Genomic DNA, 16,662 nt, shown 5'->3' with positions numbered 1-16,662 from the left:
CATTTTTAATGGCGTTTTGAACTTTTTTTTTCACGATGTTCCCTATCATTCGTCTTTCATCCCCCGTAGATGAATTATTAACTAGATTTTCTGAGTAATCGGACGGTGTATATCGATTGAAATTATCTGAAAATTTTTCTTTATATAAATTGTGAGGAAAGAAACAACAGTTAAAAAGCGAAAAATTATTGTCGAACTTGTTTGTGAAGGGAAAATTTTTCGCGAAGTTGGTAGAATCGTCAGGAGATCAATTTCATCGGTAATAACGATTATAAATAAACGAAAAAATGATGGAAGTTTGATAAATAGACCTAGTAGAGGGCGAAAAAAGGCTACTAACGCCTCCCGATGAACGGTATATTCAACAGTAAACCCATAAACAACCAACGAGCTGAAGCCTCTGTAATGATTGATGCTAACCTGAGCTTCAAGTGGCACGCCCATGTATTGAGAAATGGGTCGAGTGAAGTTATCATCATCATCATCATGAACGGCGTAACGACCGGTATCCGGCCTAGGCCTGCCTTAATAAGGAACTCCAGACATCCCGGTTTTGCGCCGAGGTCCACCAAATCAATATCCCTAAAAGCTCTCTGGCATCCTGACCTACGCCATCGCTCCATCTTAGGCAGGGTCTGCCTCGTCTTCTTTTTCTACTATAGATATTGCCTTTATAGACTTTCCGGTTACGGAATCGTCCATCCTCATGTAGGGGGCCAAAAATTCTTCGGAGGATTCTTCTCTCGAACGCGGCCAAGAGTTCGCAATTCTTCTTGCGAAGAACCCAAGTCTCCGAGGAATACATGAGGACTGGCAAGATCATTGTCTTGTACAGTAAGAGCTTTCACCCTATGCTGAGACGTTTCAAGCGGAACAGTTTCTGTAAGCTGAAATAGGCTCTGTTGGCTGATAACAACCGTGCGCGGATTTCATTATCGTAGCTGTTATCGGTTGTGATTTTCGACCCTAGATAGGAGAAATTATCAACGGTCTCAAAGTTGTATTCTCCTATCCTTATTCTTCCTGTTGGCCAGTGCAGTTTGATGTTGTTGGTTGGTTGGTTCATTGATGTGCAGCCCAAGATCTCGCGCCACTTGCTCGATCTGGATGAAGGCAGTTTGTACGTCTCGGGTAGTTCTTCCCGTGATGTTGATATCGTCAGCATAGGCCAGTAGTTTGGTGGACTTAAAGAGGATCGTACCCCTTGCATTTACCTCAGCATCACGAATCACTTTCTCGAGGGCCAGGTTAAAGAGGACGCATGATAGGGCATCCCCTTGTTGTAGACCGTTGTGGATGTCGAATGGTCTTGAGGGTGAGCCTGCTGCTTTTATCTGCCCTCGCACATTGGTCAGGGTCAGCCTAGTCAATCTTATTAACTTCGTCCGGATACCGAATTCTCTCATGGCCGGGTACAGTTTTACCCTGGCTATGCTATCATAGGCTGCTTTAAAGTCGATGAATGATGATGGTGCAACTGTTGCCCATATTCCAACAGTTTTTCCATCGCTTGCCGCAGAGAGAAAATCTGATCTGTTGCTGATTTGCCTGGAGTGAAGCCTCTTTGGTATGGGCCAATGATGTTCTGGGCGTATGGGGCTATCCGGCCTAGCAAGATAGAGGAGAATATCTTATAGATGGTACTCAGCAACGTGATACCTCTACAATTGCTGCACTGTGTGATATCTCCCTTTTTATGTATGAGACAGATAATGCCTCGGTTCCAATCGACAGGTATTGATTCGCTGTCCCATACCTTGAGCACAAGTTGATGAACCACTTGGTGTAACTGGCCGCCTCCATATTTAACCAATTCGGCTGTAATTCCATCGGCTCCTGGCGACTTAGGATTTTTTAGCCGATGAATTGCACGGACTGTTTCTACTATACTTGGTGGTGGCATTATTTGTCCGTCGTCTTCAGTTGGCGTGACCTGCAACTCACCGATGTTCTGGTTGTTCAGTAGCTCAACAAAGTGCTCAACCCATCGCGCCAATACGCCCATTCTGTCGGGAATCAGATTTCCCTCATTGTCTTGGCAGGATGAGCATCGAGGTGTATAATGCTTCATCCTGCTGACTTGTTGGTAAAACTTGCATGCCTGGTGCGGTTGCTCCCTGTAGTTTTCGAGTTCACAGACCAGGTTTCCTTCTTCCGTCTGTGAAGTCGCTTCACCACTCGACGGAGTTCGTGATAAGTCTCTGCGCGTGCCCGCGTTCTTTGAGAATACAACATTACTCTATATGCGGCATTCTTCCGTTCCGTTGCTAGCTTATAGTATCGTCAAACCAACCGTTCCGACTCCTTTTGCGGCTGGCGCATTAATAATAACGTTCTTCAGGTGGTTATGAAGATCATTTGTTGATGCTTCATCTCCAGGTCCTCTGTTGACTGCGATTATTGCGGCATCCATTTCCCTCTTATAGGTGTCGCGGAGGGCTGTGTTGTGGATGGCTTCAGTGTTAACTCTCACCTGATTGGGGATTGTAGGTGGTGTTGTTATTCGAGCTCGAAGCACCATGCCAACGAGATAGTGATCCGAGTCTATATTAGACCCTATTTGTTCTGACATTCATCAAGGCTGAGAGGTGGCGGCGTTCAATCAACACGTGGTCAATGTGGTTGAAAGTGGTCCCGTCTGGAGAGGCCCATGTATGTTTGTAGACCGCTTTCCGCGCAAACCAGGTACTTCCAACAACCATTTCATGTGACACTGCTAATTGGATCATCTGCAGTCCATTATTGTTTGTCTTTTGATGTAAGCTATGGGAGCCAAAGTATGGCCTGAATATGGGCCCCTTCCCTACTTGGTATGATTTTGATATCATATCTGGGACAGGCTTCGAGGGTTCGTTCTACTGCCTCGTAGAAGGTATCCTTCTCCGACTCTGCAGTCTCCTCTGTTGGGGCGTGAACGTTAATGAGGCTTATATTTCTAAATTTGCCTCGCAAGCGCAGAGTGAATAGCCTTTCGCTTATGTTTTCAACGCCGATAACAGCAGTAATGGATACCGGTCTCTGGTCTACGCATCTCTTGTAACGCTGTTACATCAACCTTATATTGGGACAGGGTATCGGCTAGCTGCTCAGCAGCCTTCGGTCTGTACAGGGAGCGCACGTTTCATGAGAAATTGCGAATTCGTTAATCCGTTGTCGTTGCCGAGTTCGTCGTTGTAAGATCCATTCTGTCGGAGGCTCCTTTCGTGGCTTCGTAACAAGTTGTTTTCCGTGTAGGGTTGTCAGCCCTCTCCAACCCCCAACCTGGAGGACCAATTGGTACAATTTGTTCCGTTTTTAGGCGCGGGAGATTCGCCTTCATCCTTCTCCGTCTGCAGCTTTTTGTTAGGAAAGAGCTCCCAGCGGGAGATAGGGTTTGGTAGTAGGGCTGTTGGTGTTGGTTTAGCAGGCATTTCCCAGGTTTTATGCTCTATCGTGGGTACCAGCCCACGTTTCGCCCTGGGACGTATACTATCCTTTGACCACGAGTGAAGGTATAGAGAATTAAGTTTGCACCTGACCTAATTCCTTACGGGGCATGGTAATTGAAGGTAGCATTTGAATCACTTTGGATTGGACGAGTTTTTTAACACTAAGGTAACCGCCTCCTGGCCACATCACGATATGAAGACCTGTAAAGTGCGCGATGATGATTATATATTTATTGCGGGCTATTTTAATGGTCGTGTGGGCGAATAGGCGGAATCAGGTGCCATTGGGAAAAGAGTTTGGAGCGCGCAGTGAGGTGACGAACATATAATCGATATTATGAACGCTCACGACTTTGTATGTACTTGTGAAAAAATGGTTCATCAAATGATTGTTTCATCTTCCTACATTTTATAGTTGGAACAGTACAACGCAAGGCGAATCAAGCCTCCAATAATACAATTTGAGGAATGCACTAGCCCGCCGTGCATTAAATGGTGGCAGTTTCGTAAGAAAAAGAAGGAATGATGTCATTTACGCAATTACCAACCTTTAGTATGGAAGAATCGTGGAACTAAGTTAAAAACATGATCCACAAAGCGGTCCATTCAACTCTCACGGTCACCAAGCTAGGTAGGCAGTTCATTAACTGAGGCATTTGGCTTTTTAATGACGGTGTGAAGAAGAAGATCACAACTTTCTTGATGATAAAACACCAACTGGCAAATTTATAAGAATATCAAGTAGGAAAAGCGATCGCTGATACCCCAGCGGTCCATTACAAGAAACTGAACATTCGGGATGGCGAGAGAGATATGTATCGATTTGTCAAAAGCCAACAGCAACGTACACACTATATCGAACAACGTGGCGGATAGATGGCGAGCATATTTCGAGCAGATTTCAACGGAAGAATTTGTTTTTCCTCCACTTCCACAAGTACTGCCGGCACGTGCAGAAATCCCACCTGTCAGCGTGACTGAAGTCGAGGAACAATAAAACGTATGAAATGGAGGAAAGCGACAGGACCTGACGACATCGTATCTGAGATCTAGAAAGCAACGAGCTGGAACCCAACATTGTGGTTCAGTAAGTTCTCCAATCGGGTTATTAATGAAGCTAGAACACCATCTGACTGGCAAGAAAGCGCTACCGTTCCAATATGGAAAAAAATAGTCCAGCAGAGTGCTCAAATTACCGTCCAATCCGATTGTTGTCCCATACCATGAAGATTTTTGAACGAATTCTAGACAACCGTATTCGCTAGTTGGTTCATCAGCATCGGCCTCTTTAAATTGCATTCCTGGATCAAGAGAAGACGTTTTACCGTGTGCCGCACGAACTCATTTGGTGTGCTCTGTGGCAATACCTAGTACCCGAGGAACTCGGGCAAATTGCTCTAACACGATCGGAAAAGTGAAATTTGAAGCGCCCACACACCAACACTCTCTTGCTGTGGACACTATTAAAGCAGACATCCAACGTCCAGCGCTCTTTACACTGCTTCATGCAGATGATGTTTTCCTGGTGTCCCATAGCAAAGCTGATCTCGAGCAACTTGTTTTAAAAATGCCATCATCATCATCAACGACGCAACGACCGGTATCCGGCCATAGGCCTGCCTTAATAAGGAACTCCAGACCTCCCGGTTTTGCGCCGAGATCCACCAATTCGATTAAAAATGTAATGGTCGCCTTAAAATACCAATGAAAAAAGGCGCTATCACTGTCAGTAGCAGTGACCTGCCCAAAAATGAGCAGTCTCAGATCAATGCTATCATCCAATGGTGAACTGCGTTATGAAATTGCTTTTCGTTTTAGGGCTAACTAGATGAAGTGGCGTTCTACAGCTGGTGTTCTTTGAGATCGACATATGAACGAACGTTTCATATCCATAATTTACTACAGTGTCGTCCGCCCTGTCGCCTTCTATGACTCTGAATGTTGGTCGATTATAACAGACAATGAGCGGTGTCTCACAATATTGGAGACGAAGATCTTGTGTTGGATCAGTGGCGTCGCACGAAATCAGGATATCCACACTCGATATGGGGTTGTATCGAACATGAAAAAATTACTAGAGAGGCGCCTTCGATGGTGTATTGACGTAATTCGTACTAACGAGAATTCACTTGGTCTGAACATTGAAAAACATTGAAAACTACCAAAATCATCATCATCAACGACGCAACAACCGGTATCCGGTCTAGGCCTGCCTTAATAAGGAACTTCAGACATCCCGGTTTTGTGCCGAGGTCCACCAATTCGATTTCCCTAAAAGCTGTCTGGCGTCCTTACCTACGCCATGGCTCCATCTCAGGCAGGGTGTGCCTCGTCTTCTTTTCCTACCATAGATGTTGCCCTTATAAACTTTTTGAGCTGGATCATCCTCATCCATACGGATTAAGCGACCCGCCCACCGTAACCTATTGAGCCGGATTTTATCAATAACCTGACGGTCATGGTATCGCTCATAGATTTCGTCGTTATGTACGGAGTCGTCCATCCTCATGTAGGGGACCAACAATTCTTTGGAGGATTCTTTTCTCAAACGCGGCCAAGAGTTCGCAATTCTTCTTGCTAAGAACCCAAGTCTCCGAGGAATACATGAGAGCTGGCAAGATCATTGTCTTGTACAGTAAGAGCTTTGACCCTATGGTGAGACGTTTCGAGCGGAACAGTTTTTGTAAGCTGAAATAGGCTCTGGTGGCTGATAACAACCGTGCGCAGATTTCATCATCGTAGTTGTTATCGGTTGTGATTTTCGACCCTAGGTAGGAGAAATTATCAACGTTCTCAAAGTTATATTCTCCTATCTTTATTCTTCCCGTTTGACCAGTGCGATTTGATGTTGTTGGTTGGTTGGTTTTCGGTCCTGACGTTGCCATCATATATTTTGTTTTGCCTTCATTGATATGCAGCCCGAGATCTCGTGCGGTCTGCTATCACTACCAAAAGGCTGGCCGAAACAATAGCGACTGCATGTAGATCAGACCTTTGATTGAGCAAAATGGCGGAACCGATGTGACCACCCCGCTTCTGAACGGGACAAAGACAGAAGAAGAAGAGGGAGTCCTGAGACCGCATCCATTTCATGATGGAACACACCCATTGGAGAGAGGCTGTTTCCCTCTTTTTTGAGGAAATTACCCAGTCGTTTTTACAAAAATTTACAGGGCAGGGGCCTGGGAGACAGTTTCTTCAGTTAGATGTGCTATCACAAACTTGCAATCAAAGCAGCTATATGATAGTATTTGTCTACCTGTTTTGTCTTTCTTCCTAGTAGGATGGGGATATTAATAAGGGTCATGCTTAAACCAATAAATATTCTATTCATAACAAAAAACAAATTGAACACATAACACAGTAAACTTATTTATGGAAATCTTAAGTCAGTATCTTGAAGATTATCAGCCATCCACTGGTCAGCCTCTGCTATTAACTTCGGCGTAAATTCCTTTTGCCAGCTACCAATCTTTCCATTCCGAACAAACCCGGCCTCTCCACTATTCAGCACCTTCACTTCCTTAAGCTCCTTTCCGTTCACAGCTGGATTATTTTTAAAATTCTCAATATTCAAGTATGTTGCGAGTTTATCGATTTGTTCGGTGGTCAAGGTTTTCCCAAGGAATTTCGCTACTTTGCATATCGTTTCTGGGAAATTTTTATTCATATCTTCGTAGAACATGAAGAGCACGTTGGGGTCATGACGATGCGACCAACCTTCTTTAAGATGACTGAAGTACGGCATCCAGGGATCTGCAACGGGAAAAACAAATTTATCGCATCCTGAGTAATTTCCTTCTTGTAAATAAAGAAAGCGTCATACTCAATCCTCTTTTAAAATAGCTCCAATATCTAGGGAAGTCTCCTATATACCCTTGTGTCTTATATAGTCGGTTTAAATGGTAAAATGATACAGCAACATCTTTCGGATTGCGGGCTACATAAATTACCTATTAATATTTATAGATAAACTTTCAGTGAAGGATGTAAATGAAAAGAAGGATTCAACCTTAGCTTGTTGCTCCGTTACACTAGGTGGCAGCAAGGAAAATGGGAAATGGGTTTTTATAAATCGGCGCTGTTGCATTTGTGCGAAAAATTCATAGCCAGGCTGTGAGATGATTTCTATAAAGTTCATTTTGTTCGGATCATCCGCATTGTCGTCTAGAAGCTCCTGTTTCACGTCATCGTGCATGAATATGTGAAACCTGGAATGAAAAAGGAGCACTAGTTTCTTAATTTTTACTCAAGTAACTGCCAGTAATACAAAAGATATATTGATTTTGGTACAGCGAAGAGATTTTTGATACAAAGTTATATTAGTTTTAAAGCATTTTTTCCTTATATGGTACCACCTTGGCTGGATTAGATTCTATTCAATTTTTGCCATTTCCTTAAATTGAGCATGAACCGTCTACTGGCGCTGTCGTTGCTTCCAAACGTACGATGAGTTGCTTCTGCTTTGGACGAAACCGACCTATGTTGATTTTTTTAATAATCTTACATAATATAAACTAGGCGAAATCTAAAATCAATAATAAAATTAAACTTTTGATTTTTTCCGAAACCAACAAATTTCCATGACTTTAAAATAAGCTAAAGGTAGAATTTATGAATGAAAAATGAGCGAAACGCGTGCAAGCTTTTCAGATAATTCCAACTCACGCGCTTTTATTTTGTTTAAATATTATTAAGTGTTAAGTAGTTATGCTTATGAAAGCCATGTTACCTACAAGGTGTTCATACCCAAAACCGTCCATTTGTTGGACAATAATTTGCATGGCTTGTACGTGCCCTGGCGCGCTTACTGCCAAGTCTCTAAGAACTCAATTTCTATTAATAGTTTACAAATATTTGAACGAAACTTCAAAATCTTTTATGCAAAATGTGGGGCCACACACTGAAATCGTGTTAATATTTGTAATTTATGTTGGACTTACTCGAAAAATGGAAATCGCTTGGTTAATGGTTCCCGTTGGGCGGTTTCATAGTCCAAATCATTAGCCAGTAACCATACCAGCTCTTGCGTCCACGTTGTTCCTGATCGTGGAAAGGTTGCAATCCAGATGTCGTCAGGACGAGCTTGAAAATTGTAGAAATATTCTGCCGCCTCCTTATATTTACTTGGGAAAAAGTACTTTTGTGGGCCAACTTGCACGAATCCAGTTCGTTCACCTGTAATGGATGAGGATAAAAAGGTTTATCTTATGATATCAGTAGAGTGTGTGAATTTTACTCTTCATCCTACCGTAATTTTAGTAATGAACAAGTGGAGAATAAAAATTATCGTATTATGTTCTGCGTCATTATAAAACGCTGATTCGATTAGTAGCTTGTTTCAATAAAAAGGATCAGAACCTTTTACTGTTTTTTGATATATTCGTTCGTGCCTTTGCGTCTGCAATTAGATTAGGTTACGGAAATGGAAATCGTTGCTCCAAGTATTCAGGTCCTATCAGGCTGTTGTATTGTCTATGGGTAGGTTTATTAGATAGTTTCATGCATGCACCTTTCATAGGTTTTTGTGAAAACAAACCGGCAGGTCTGTCAATTACGCATGAGCAGTTCATAGTCCATACAGTCGCCGACAAGCCGGACGGCACCATCAGTTCAACTTTGGCGGTGAAAGGCGTTGAGATGAAAATTTGAGATATTTTTGTCTTGGAGCATTTATAAAAAATGGTTAATCACTGGTCGCCTGAGCAGCACGAACTGACAGGCAAGGCGGATCCTACACATGTTCCGACCGCCGGTTAACTGCAGACTGTTCATTCGTAATTGATAGGCCGGTTTATGGGGAATACTACAAAAACATAGAGTGTGAAATTGTTTTTTGAAAAATATCCTTTCGAGGTATCTTCATCCTTAGTCTTAATTAATCAGGCAGGTATACGAAGTGGATCCCAAGTTTCCAAGTGTGTGCCAAGTGGAAGTATTGGCGATACTGGAAGCTTGTCGAAAGCTGGGCCATGATCCGATCCCCAAGCGTAACATACCCATTCTGACCGACAGCCATTAAGCCTTGTACTCAGCGGCGGCATTCTCCAGACTTTTAGGGCATTGCAGAAACGCACTGAACTGTTTAGGCGACATGCTCAAGGTCATCCTACACTGGTCCCCGGTGATAGGAACATGGGGGAGGGTGTGCGGGCTAATGGTACAGTCAGTGTCCCGTTGGCGACTGTCAAGGATGTAATCTACTTGACCGTCGCGGACTTCAGATGGCGATGGTTCACCACCTGTGCTAAGTCAAGAAGGATTTGGCCCCTATAGAAAAACCCGATCGTGAAAGCTTTTGTGCCGGAAGCGTGCAAATGCATACAACATTACGACGGTCTGCACGGGGTACTGACCTACAGGCGACCAAGCCGTCAGATACTGCATACCTTACAATTCGCATTGCCGAAGCTGCGGGTAGAGCCCTCCGGCACTTTCTTTAAATAATTCTCTAAATACAGTTAGGCTGCGGACACTAGGTAAACCATTCTTTGAGGACCTCGGAGAGATCTCTAGTTGCAGAGTGAGAGAGCTGTTTTCCTTTGTGAATGCACCGGCTGACTCTGGAGTTCTGGGCCGACTGAACTCTGCCTCTTTGCTCTTATAATAGCAGTCATGGTCTTAGGAGTTTGTGGGAACAAAACGGCGCACCTTATGAAGTGGAGGACCCTACAGAAAGCGAAGGTCGCCACCTTGATTTGCTCCAGTTGGTAGTTGAATGAGTAGTGCCCTACTATGGGTTTTCTTCCGTCATAAACATTTTTGCATACCCTTAGAAGTTTAAATTATTTCTTTCGATGCCAAAATCCAGCTCTCGTCTGACTATTGTAGAGGCAACTATTCAGCCTCCTATCGTTACCAATAACATTGAAGTCTTCCATCATTCAAATATGGGAGATTCTTCCAATTGATCACGTTCAAACAAGCAGCTTCTCTTGATAGTTCCATAGCAACCTTAAGTGTTAATAATGTCGCTGGCTCGGAATGGTTTGCATCCATCAGTTTTGCCACAGACATTCTTCCATTGTCAGGGTTGTAAAGAAAAAATGTGAGCCCGGGGTGAGAATGATGTGGAAAACGAGGCTCGGGATGAAAATTATACGTGTCTGGGGAGAGAATTATGCGGGCTTTCATTAAAATTTCTATTCCGGATCCGGGGGAATCACCCCCTTTCCACCCTCCTCTCATCAGGACTTTCCACTGTCAATAGAATAGCACATATCACCGACTGGAACGCAGTTGTCAATTTTTCAAGGGGCTGGATCAGTTCCATCTTCTGGTTTTCTAAAAACACCCTTCAGCCCTATGTCTCATTAAGCAAGGCCGATCGAAACAGTAAATGCTCGATACATTAGATGCGGTTAGGGTCTCTCGATTCACTTGGACCAAGTCTATGATCGAGAAAAGTGACGAATCGGATCTAGATGAGTCACTCTGAAAATATCTATTAGTTTTTCAACGTAGGGCACTCCAGATATATTCCCTATCGAAACTGATGAAAGCCTTCTCTAGATCGATAAACGGTAGATGGGATGGGGATCTGGGCTCCACTAGTCCACAATAACCGCCAGTTCTGTTCATGAAAGTGACTAAGGGAAAGACCTTTATGGAAGGCCTCGTCGGGTTTGGCTAGAAGGAAGGGAGACTTTGATTTTTAGCATGACATTCAAAATATCGCATTCGAAGTAGATGCTATCTCTCGGTGTACTTTTATGCATTGGTAGACGGCGGAAACAGCCGAGCTGAGGAGCCATCTTTCGCGGGTAATGCGGGTATCTGAGGGACGGTTCCTCGTTCAAGTCGGGGGTTGTTTATATTAGGGTCCGGGTCTCTTGAACGCTTCTTTCAATACCTTCCTAAGTCCTGACGTACCAGACGAGTCGTTCTACACTCTCTGCCAGACGCACTGTTTAATAGGGGCAAAGAAACATGGTATATTGATATGACATTTAAATATATGGATAATGAAGTAGTTATCTTGACTAAAAAGATGATCCCAACCATGGTTAGAAGGCTGCAGCAAAAATGTTTATTTTAAATCAGCTAATCGGAGATATTGCGTCCTCTTCCTCCAACAGGGAACATTTTCTCATAAGTTTAACGAATTTTGTTCCGCCCTACGGTGCGGAGTTAAACAGCATCTTTGTATCTTTGGTTCTATTATAGCAGCAAAAAAATCGAACGATTGGTTCGATGATGTTGGTAAGCTAGCAACGGAACGGAAGAGTATTGCATGTCAACAGGACTGCGATCTCGAGAAATACAGGATGTAACTTCACCAGGGGGGATTTTACTAACAATTAAGTAGGATGAAGCGATATACACCTCGATACAAAGAGAGAATCTGATGTCTGGTCGTATTGGCATATTGGAGAGATGGGTTGACTATTTTGATGAGGTGCTCAATCAGAATATCAATGAGTTCAAGGAGGTGTCAACTGAAGACAACAGCTAAATACTGTCACAACCAAACGTGGAAGAAGAGGTCCGTGTAATTCATCGGCTTAAGACAACCAGCCTGATTAAATGTAGAGACGACCAGCTACACCAGGCGGTTTATCAGCTTATGCTGAAGATTTGGAATAGTGAATCAATGCCTAATTATAGGCAACGTGGAATTATCTGTTCTAAACTTAAAAAGAGAGATATAGACCGGATAGCACGATACGCCCAGAACACCACTGGCCCATACCAAATAGGCTTCACTTTAGGCAAATAAGCAATAGATCAGATTTTCTTTTTGTGGCAGTCGATAGAAAAGTTGTTAAAGTATGGGCATCAGATACACCATCACTTCATCGATTTCAAGGTGCCTGTAATAGTAACCGGACACGGCCATGAGAGAATTCAATTTCCCGACTAAATTGATAAGACTAACTGGGCTGAACTTGATCAATCTGCGAGGCTAGAAAAAAGCAGCAAGATTACTCCCGAGACTTTTCACCATAAAAAATAGTTTAAGAGAAATAAATACCATATTATGCTTCCTTTGCAATCTGGTCCTGGAAAAAAGTTATCCGTGATGCTGATATAAATCCGAGAGGCATTATCCTTTTTAAGTCCACCTATCTACTGGCCTATGCTGGTCGATATTGAGATTATGGGAAGAACAACCCGAGATGTGCAATCGGCCTTTGTTTAGACCGAGTCAGATATTGAGCTACACGTTAATGAAGATAAAGTATATAGTGGTTGCGTTAGCATCAAAAACGAAAGAAACAGCAACATTGAATAGCGTTGGTCAACTAAGAACAATAAAGATAGGATAGTACAACTTTGAGACGGTTGATAATTTCTCCCATTTAAGGTCGAACATCACAATTGACAACAGCTACGACGACAAAATCCGCGCATGGTTGTTGGCAGCCAACAGAGCCTATTTCAACTAACAGCCTTTATCCCACTCAGAAGTAGCATCATCATATGCGTGGTCTGGATGAAGTCGGAAAGAGATTCTCATATCAGCATCAAGCTTATCAAACCATCATTATTTCGGTTGGCCTTTTAGTAGTTACCCACAGGCCTCGATATTCAGACCAATCTTGGCGAGAATTTTTTCTCTCGCAATTTTTCCACGATCGATGCAACTCCATGTCGATCGCCTATGTCCTCATTTCAGATGTGATTAGGGCCACTGGTCCAATGGTCTCTATCCTCTCGAGACGCTATTCATTATGATGTATAGTCCACCAGCACTCAAAACCACATAGGTCGGACAACATTACAGTAAATTTTGGAATCGAAACATTCGTTGATGGGTCGGCCACAAAGAATGACAGATTTGGAAAGCTATTTTATCTAAGTAGCATTGATGCTTTAAGCCATTTCATAACGTAGCTCACCGATATTTAGATCGTTCAGTTCTGAGGTCGATCGTCAAAAATGCTGTTTTATTCAAATTCAGTTTCATACTATGTTGCCTGACGTGATCATTCTACTTGAACAAGTTGTTCGAGTTGCTCGAGATCAGCTTTGTTATGAGACCCCAAGAAAATATCATCTGCATAGAGCAGTCTGTAGCGTGTTGCATATCTGGTGTGGCGGTGCCCATGGGAAGAATAAAGAGGGTCTTTGAAAGGGCCCTTCTTTGATGAGCACGAATAGAGACACGAAATGATTTTGATATACCTGTCACATTTCGAATTTTACTTTTCGGATCACCGTAAAACAATTTAACCTCGCTCACAAGTTTCTCCAACACTAGGTGTTCCTGCGGAGAAGACCAATGTCAGCAATTGGATCGCGCGATAGTTTGAACATTCTGCTGGAGCACATTTCTTTTTCCATGTTGGATCAGCCTCGCTTTCAAATCAAGTTGAATGGTGTTCTACCCTCCTCAATAACAGGATCGAAGAGCTCACTGAACCACATTGTTGGGTTCCAGCTGTTCCCTTTCCAGAGCTCAGCTACGATGTAGTTAGGTCCTATTGCTGTCGCCGATTTAGTTTGTTTGATTGCTTTCTCAACTTCAGTGCTGCTGACAGGTGGAAGTGCCAAGTCCAAATGTCCAAATGTCGGTAGCGCTTGTGGGAGCGGAAGATTGAAAAAAGCCTCCGTTGAAAGCTGCTCTAAATATTACCATCATCCGTCCTCCCTGGCTCATCGATCGTTAAGCAAATTCTCGTCTTTGTCATGAATATAACAGCAGTATTCAATATCCTGTATACATTGGCGTCAGTTTTTGACAAGCCGATACAGATCTCTCACGCAATTCCGAGTTGGTATTCTTGTAAATTTTCCAATGGGGCAGAGTTTTTTTTTCCGAAAAACTTAGGAAAGAGGCATTTCTTCTCACGGGCCTTCATTTGGTCATCGTCCAAGTATCTCTATTGATGAATCCCTAAGGCTTGGTAAATCCGAGGATTGCATAGGTCGCGTTATGCATCGTATTTTTAACTTGATTCTATGATTCTTAGACGTTTGCAATGGTCGGAAATCGAGTAAGTGGTAACACTTCTTCATTTTCACCCGAAATCGTCACCATTTAATCTATGGTGGGCCAGTGCAATCCTCACCTAGTTTTATCGATAACTATGAGAATGATCGAGCCCAGAAAGTCTATAGGGGCAATATCTATGGTAGAAATTGAAGACGTGGCAATCTCTACCGCTGATGGAGCGATCGTGTAAACCAGGATGTCAGTTAGGGAAGTTTCTCATTGAGGTTATTACGCCTTTGATGAAGATGAGTTATTATGGCAGAAGCATGGTTATTAAGGGGGATACACTAATCAATTAGATCGTACTCCGTATTTATCGAACAATGTTTCGTTTGATAATGCAACATTTGGAGTTTCGTTAGTAGTAAATCTAGCTCCAATTATACACTTTCAAGTAAAGCGCAAACTGGCAAGTAATTTCGTTCCATGGGGTGCTTCGATATTCACTTGGTAGTGAGAGAAACTTGTAATCCATTAAAAGACAAAAGGAAACAAAAAAAAACAATATGGTTTGCTCCATTTCAATACTATATATATTAGGTCTTCAAAGACGTAAAGTTGAAAGATTGGTTGGCAGTCTTTAAAATTTTATTTGATATACGCTGAAAAGCGCCTACTCGATTCGCTGGAAGTCAATTTTGAATGGTCATAACTACAACTCATGATAATCCTTTTTAGCTCACTTAATTTCTCACAGGGGATGAAAGACCGTTGAAGTAACAACATGAAAGATCGCTTCCATAATACTGAATTCATCCTTGGGAAGTTGAAAAGGAAACAAGCACAGAAAAACAAATATCATTCGTGAGGCATGTGGACGTTATACATAGTATTTTCGCTTTCCACTACAATTTTCCTACTTCAGTCCATACATGATGGGCCTTGTTGTTCTGATATTCTGCAGCTTTCTGCAATGCTGACTCCGCATTTGTGTAATATGGTTGCATCACATTTGGCACAGATACTCGGTTAGAAACCAATCGGAAACAACTATTCACTAAAATCAAAGAGTCTGGACACGCGTTAATATTTCGTCACGCGACACGCGTTAATATTTCGTCACTTCTCTCATTTGGAAAGTCGAAAGCTTTCTTCCAAAAATATTCGAAATATTTCATAACAAATTGGATTCGTCTTGAGTATTTCCCTTTTCTTCTAATAAAACACACTTTATACCGTACCGTGAAAATATTCCAGAAGTTCAGCGTTGATTTCCGGGTCGAGATCATTGATTTCATACGGAAACGGAAGTTCACCTTTGTTATTATTGAAGGCCATTTTAGGTAGCAAATGAGACCTTATCCGAGCACTAATAACCGAGAAAACTAACTATCTAACCGACTTTCCGTTCCACCAGGTGCGAATTGACTAACCGTCTTGAATCGCTGGCTCAGGTGAGTACGACCTCTTACCTGAGATTTTCAGGCGGGAGTTTAGCGTGCATAGCGCTCATATGAACGTCGTTATGATTGATTGTCTCATGTAAGACGAAAGTTAAAATCCATGTAAGTGAAAGTTTGGCTTAGGTGCGCATTTGGCGTCCAACAGACCGACCGACCGTCAACAAAGCCACGGGTGGGTTTGATAACCCAAACAGCTCAATCAATGGATTGGCCACAATGAGCCAGGCAGGTCTGCAGATGAGGGTCTTGGCTCCGGAGTGCGTCTTCAGGTGCTAGTTAGCATGTGATGTCTAAGTGATCACGTGAAGAAGCAGATAGTATGCCTCGATTAATCCGCTCATATAAGCGTATTGATTTGCTAAATTAAAGAAAATTGCCAAAATCGGCGCAGAGCGTTGTTACTGGTTTCCATCGCGGTAAGTACGTAAGATACGCTTGCTAAGCATGTGGGTATGTAACGACATTAGCAATGAAGATTCATAATTTCCGCGGTGAGGTAACATCTTTTTGCTGAACTTTCATTTTCGCTGATTCTCAATGAACATTTCGGGAGTTAATGTTCATTGTTTGTCTGCTACATCTGAATGTGTTGCCGTTAATTTCCGTTTCTTACTTTCGAAGATCATTTTCAAAGCGAAATATGGATATCATTTACGCATGATACCAGCTTATAGATGCAAAGTAAGTATTTTTAAATCCAAGATCAATAACTTCATTGTGGAATTTAGGGAATCAAACATTAATCATTTTCAGGTAAATACTTTAAAAAACTCTGCAGCTTGCTCGAAGATAAGGGAACCATCCCTCATATTTTCACCAGAATTTCAGCTTATTTATCAGCCTAATGTGTTAATTTGGCTTTGTTCACATTATCTTCTGCCCTAAGGAGCAG

The 16,662-nt window shown here is 42.6% G+C and overlaps 1 protein-coding gene across 1 annotated transcript; it reads right to left on the bottom strand.

The window, feature by feature from the left end:
• Positions 1-6,737: 6,737 nt before the first annotated feature.
• LOC119658323 (sulfotransferase 1C4) lies at positions 6,738-15,763 on the bottom strand. Its single transcript, XM_038065661.1, has 5 exons — positions 15,549-15,763; positions 8,372-8,606; positions 7,441-7,639; positions 7,255-7,381; positions 6,738-7,184 (listed from the first exon to the last, which is right to left on the bottom strand). Exons 1-5 carry the CDS (start codon positions 15,643-15,645, stop codon positions 6,802-6,804), a joined length of 1,041 nt encoding a protein of 346 aa, XP_037921589.1. The 5' UTR covers positions 15,646-15,763; the 3' UTR covers positions 6,738-6,801.
• Between the last annotated feature and the right edge of the window lie 899 nt (positions 15,764-16,662).

This window comes from Hermetia illucens, chromosome 5 (genome assembly GCF_905115235.1).
Source record: "Hermetia illucens chromosome 5, iHerIll2.2.curated.20191125, whole genome shotgun sequence".
Classification (NCBI taxonomy): domain Eukaryota; kingdom Metazoa; phylum Arthropoda; class Insecta; order Diptera; family Stratiomyidae; genus Hermetia; species Hermetia illucens.
Note: the sequence above shows the minus strand (reverse complement) of the source record. Positions and strands in the feature narration are given on the sequence as shown.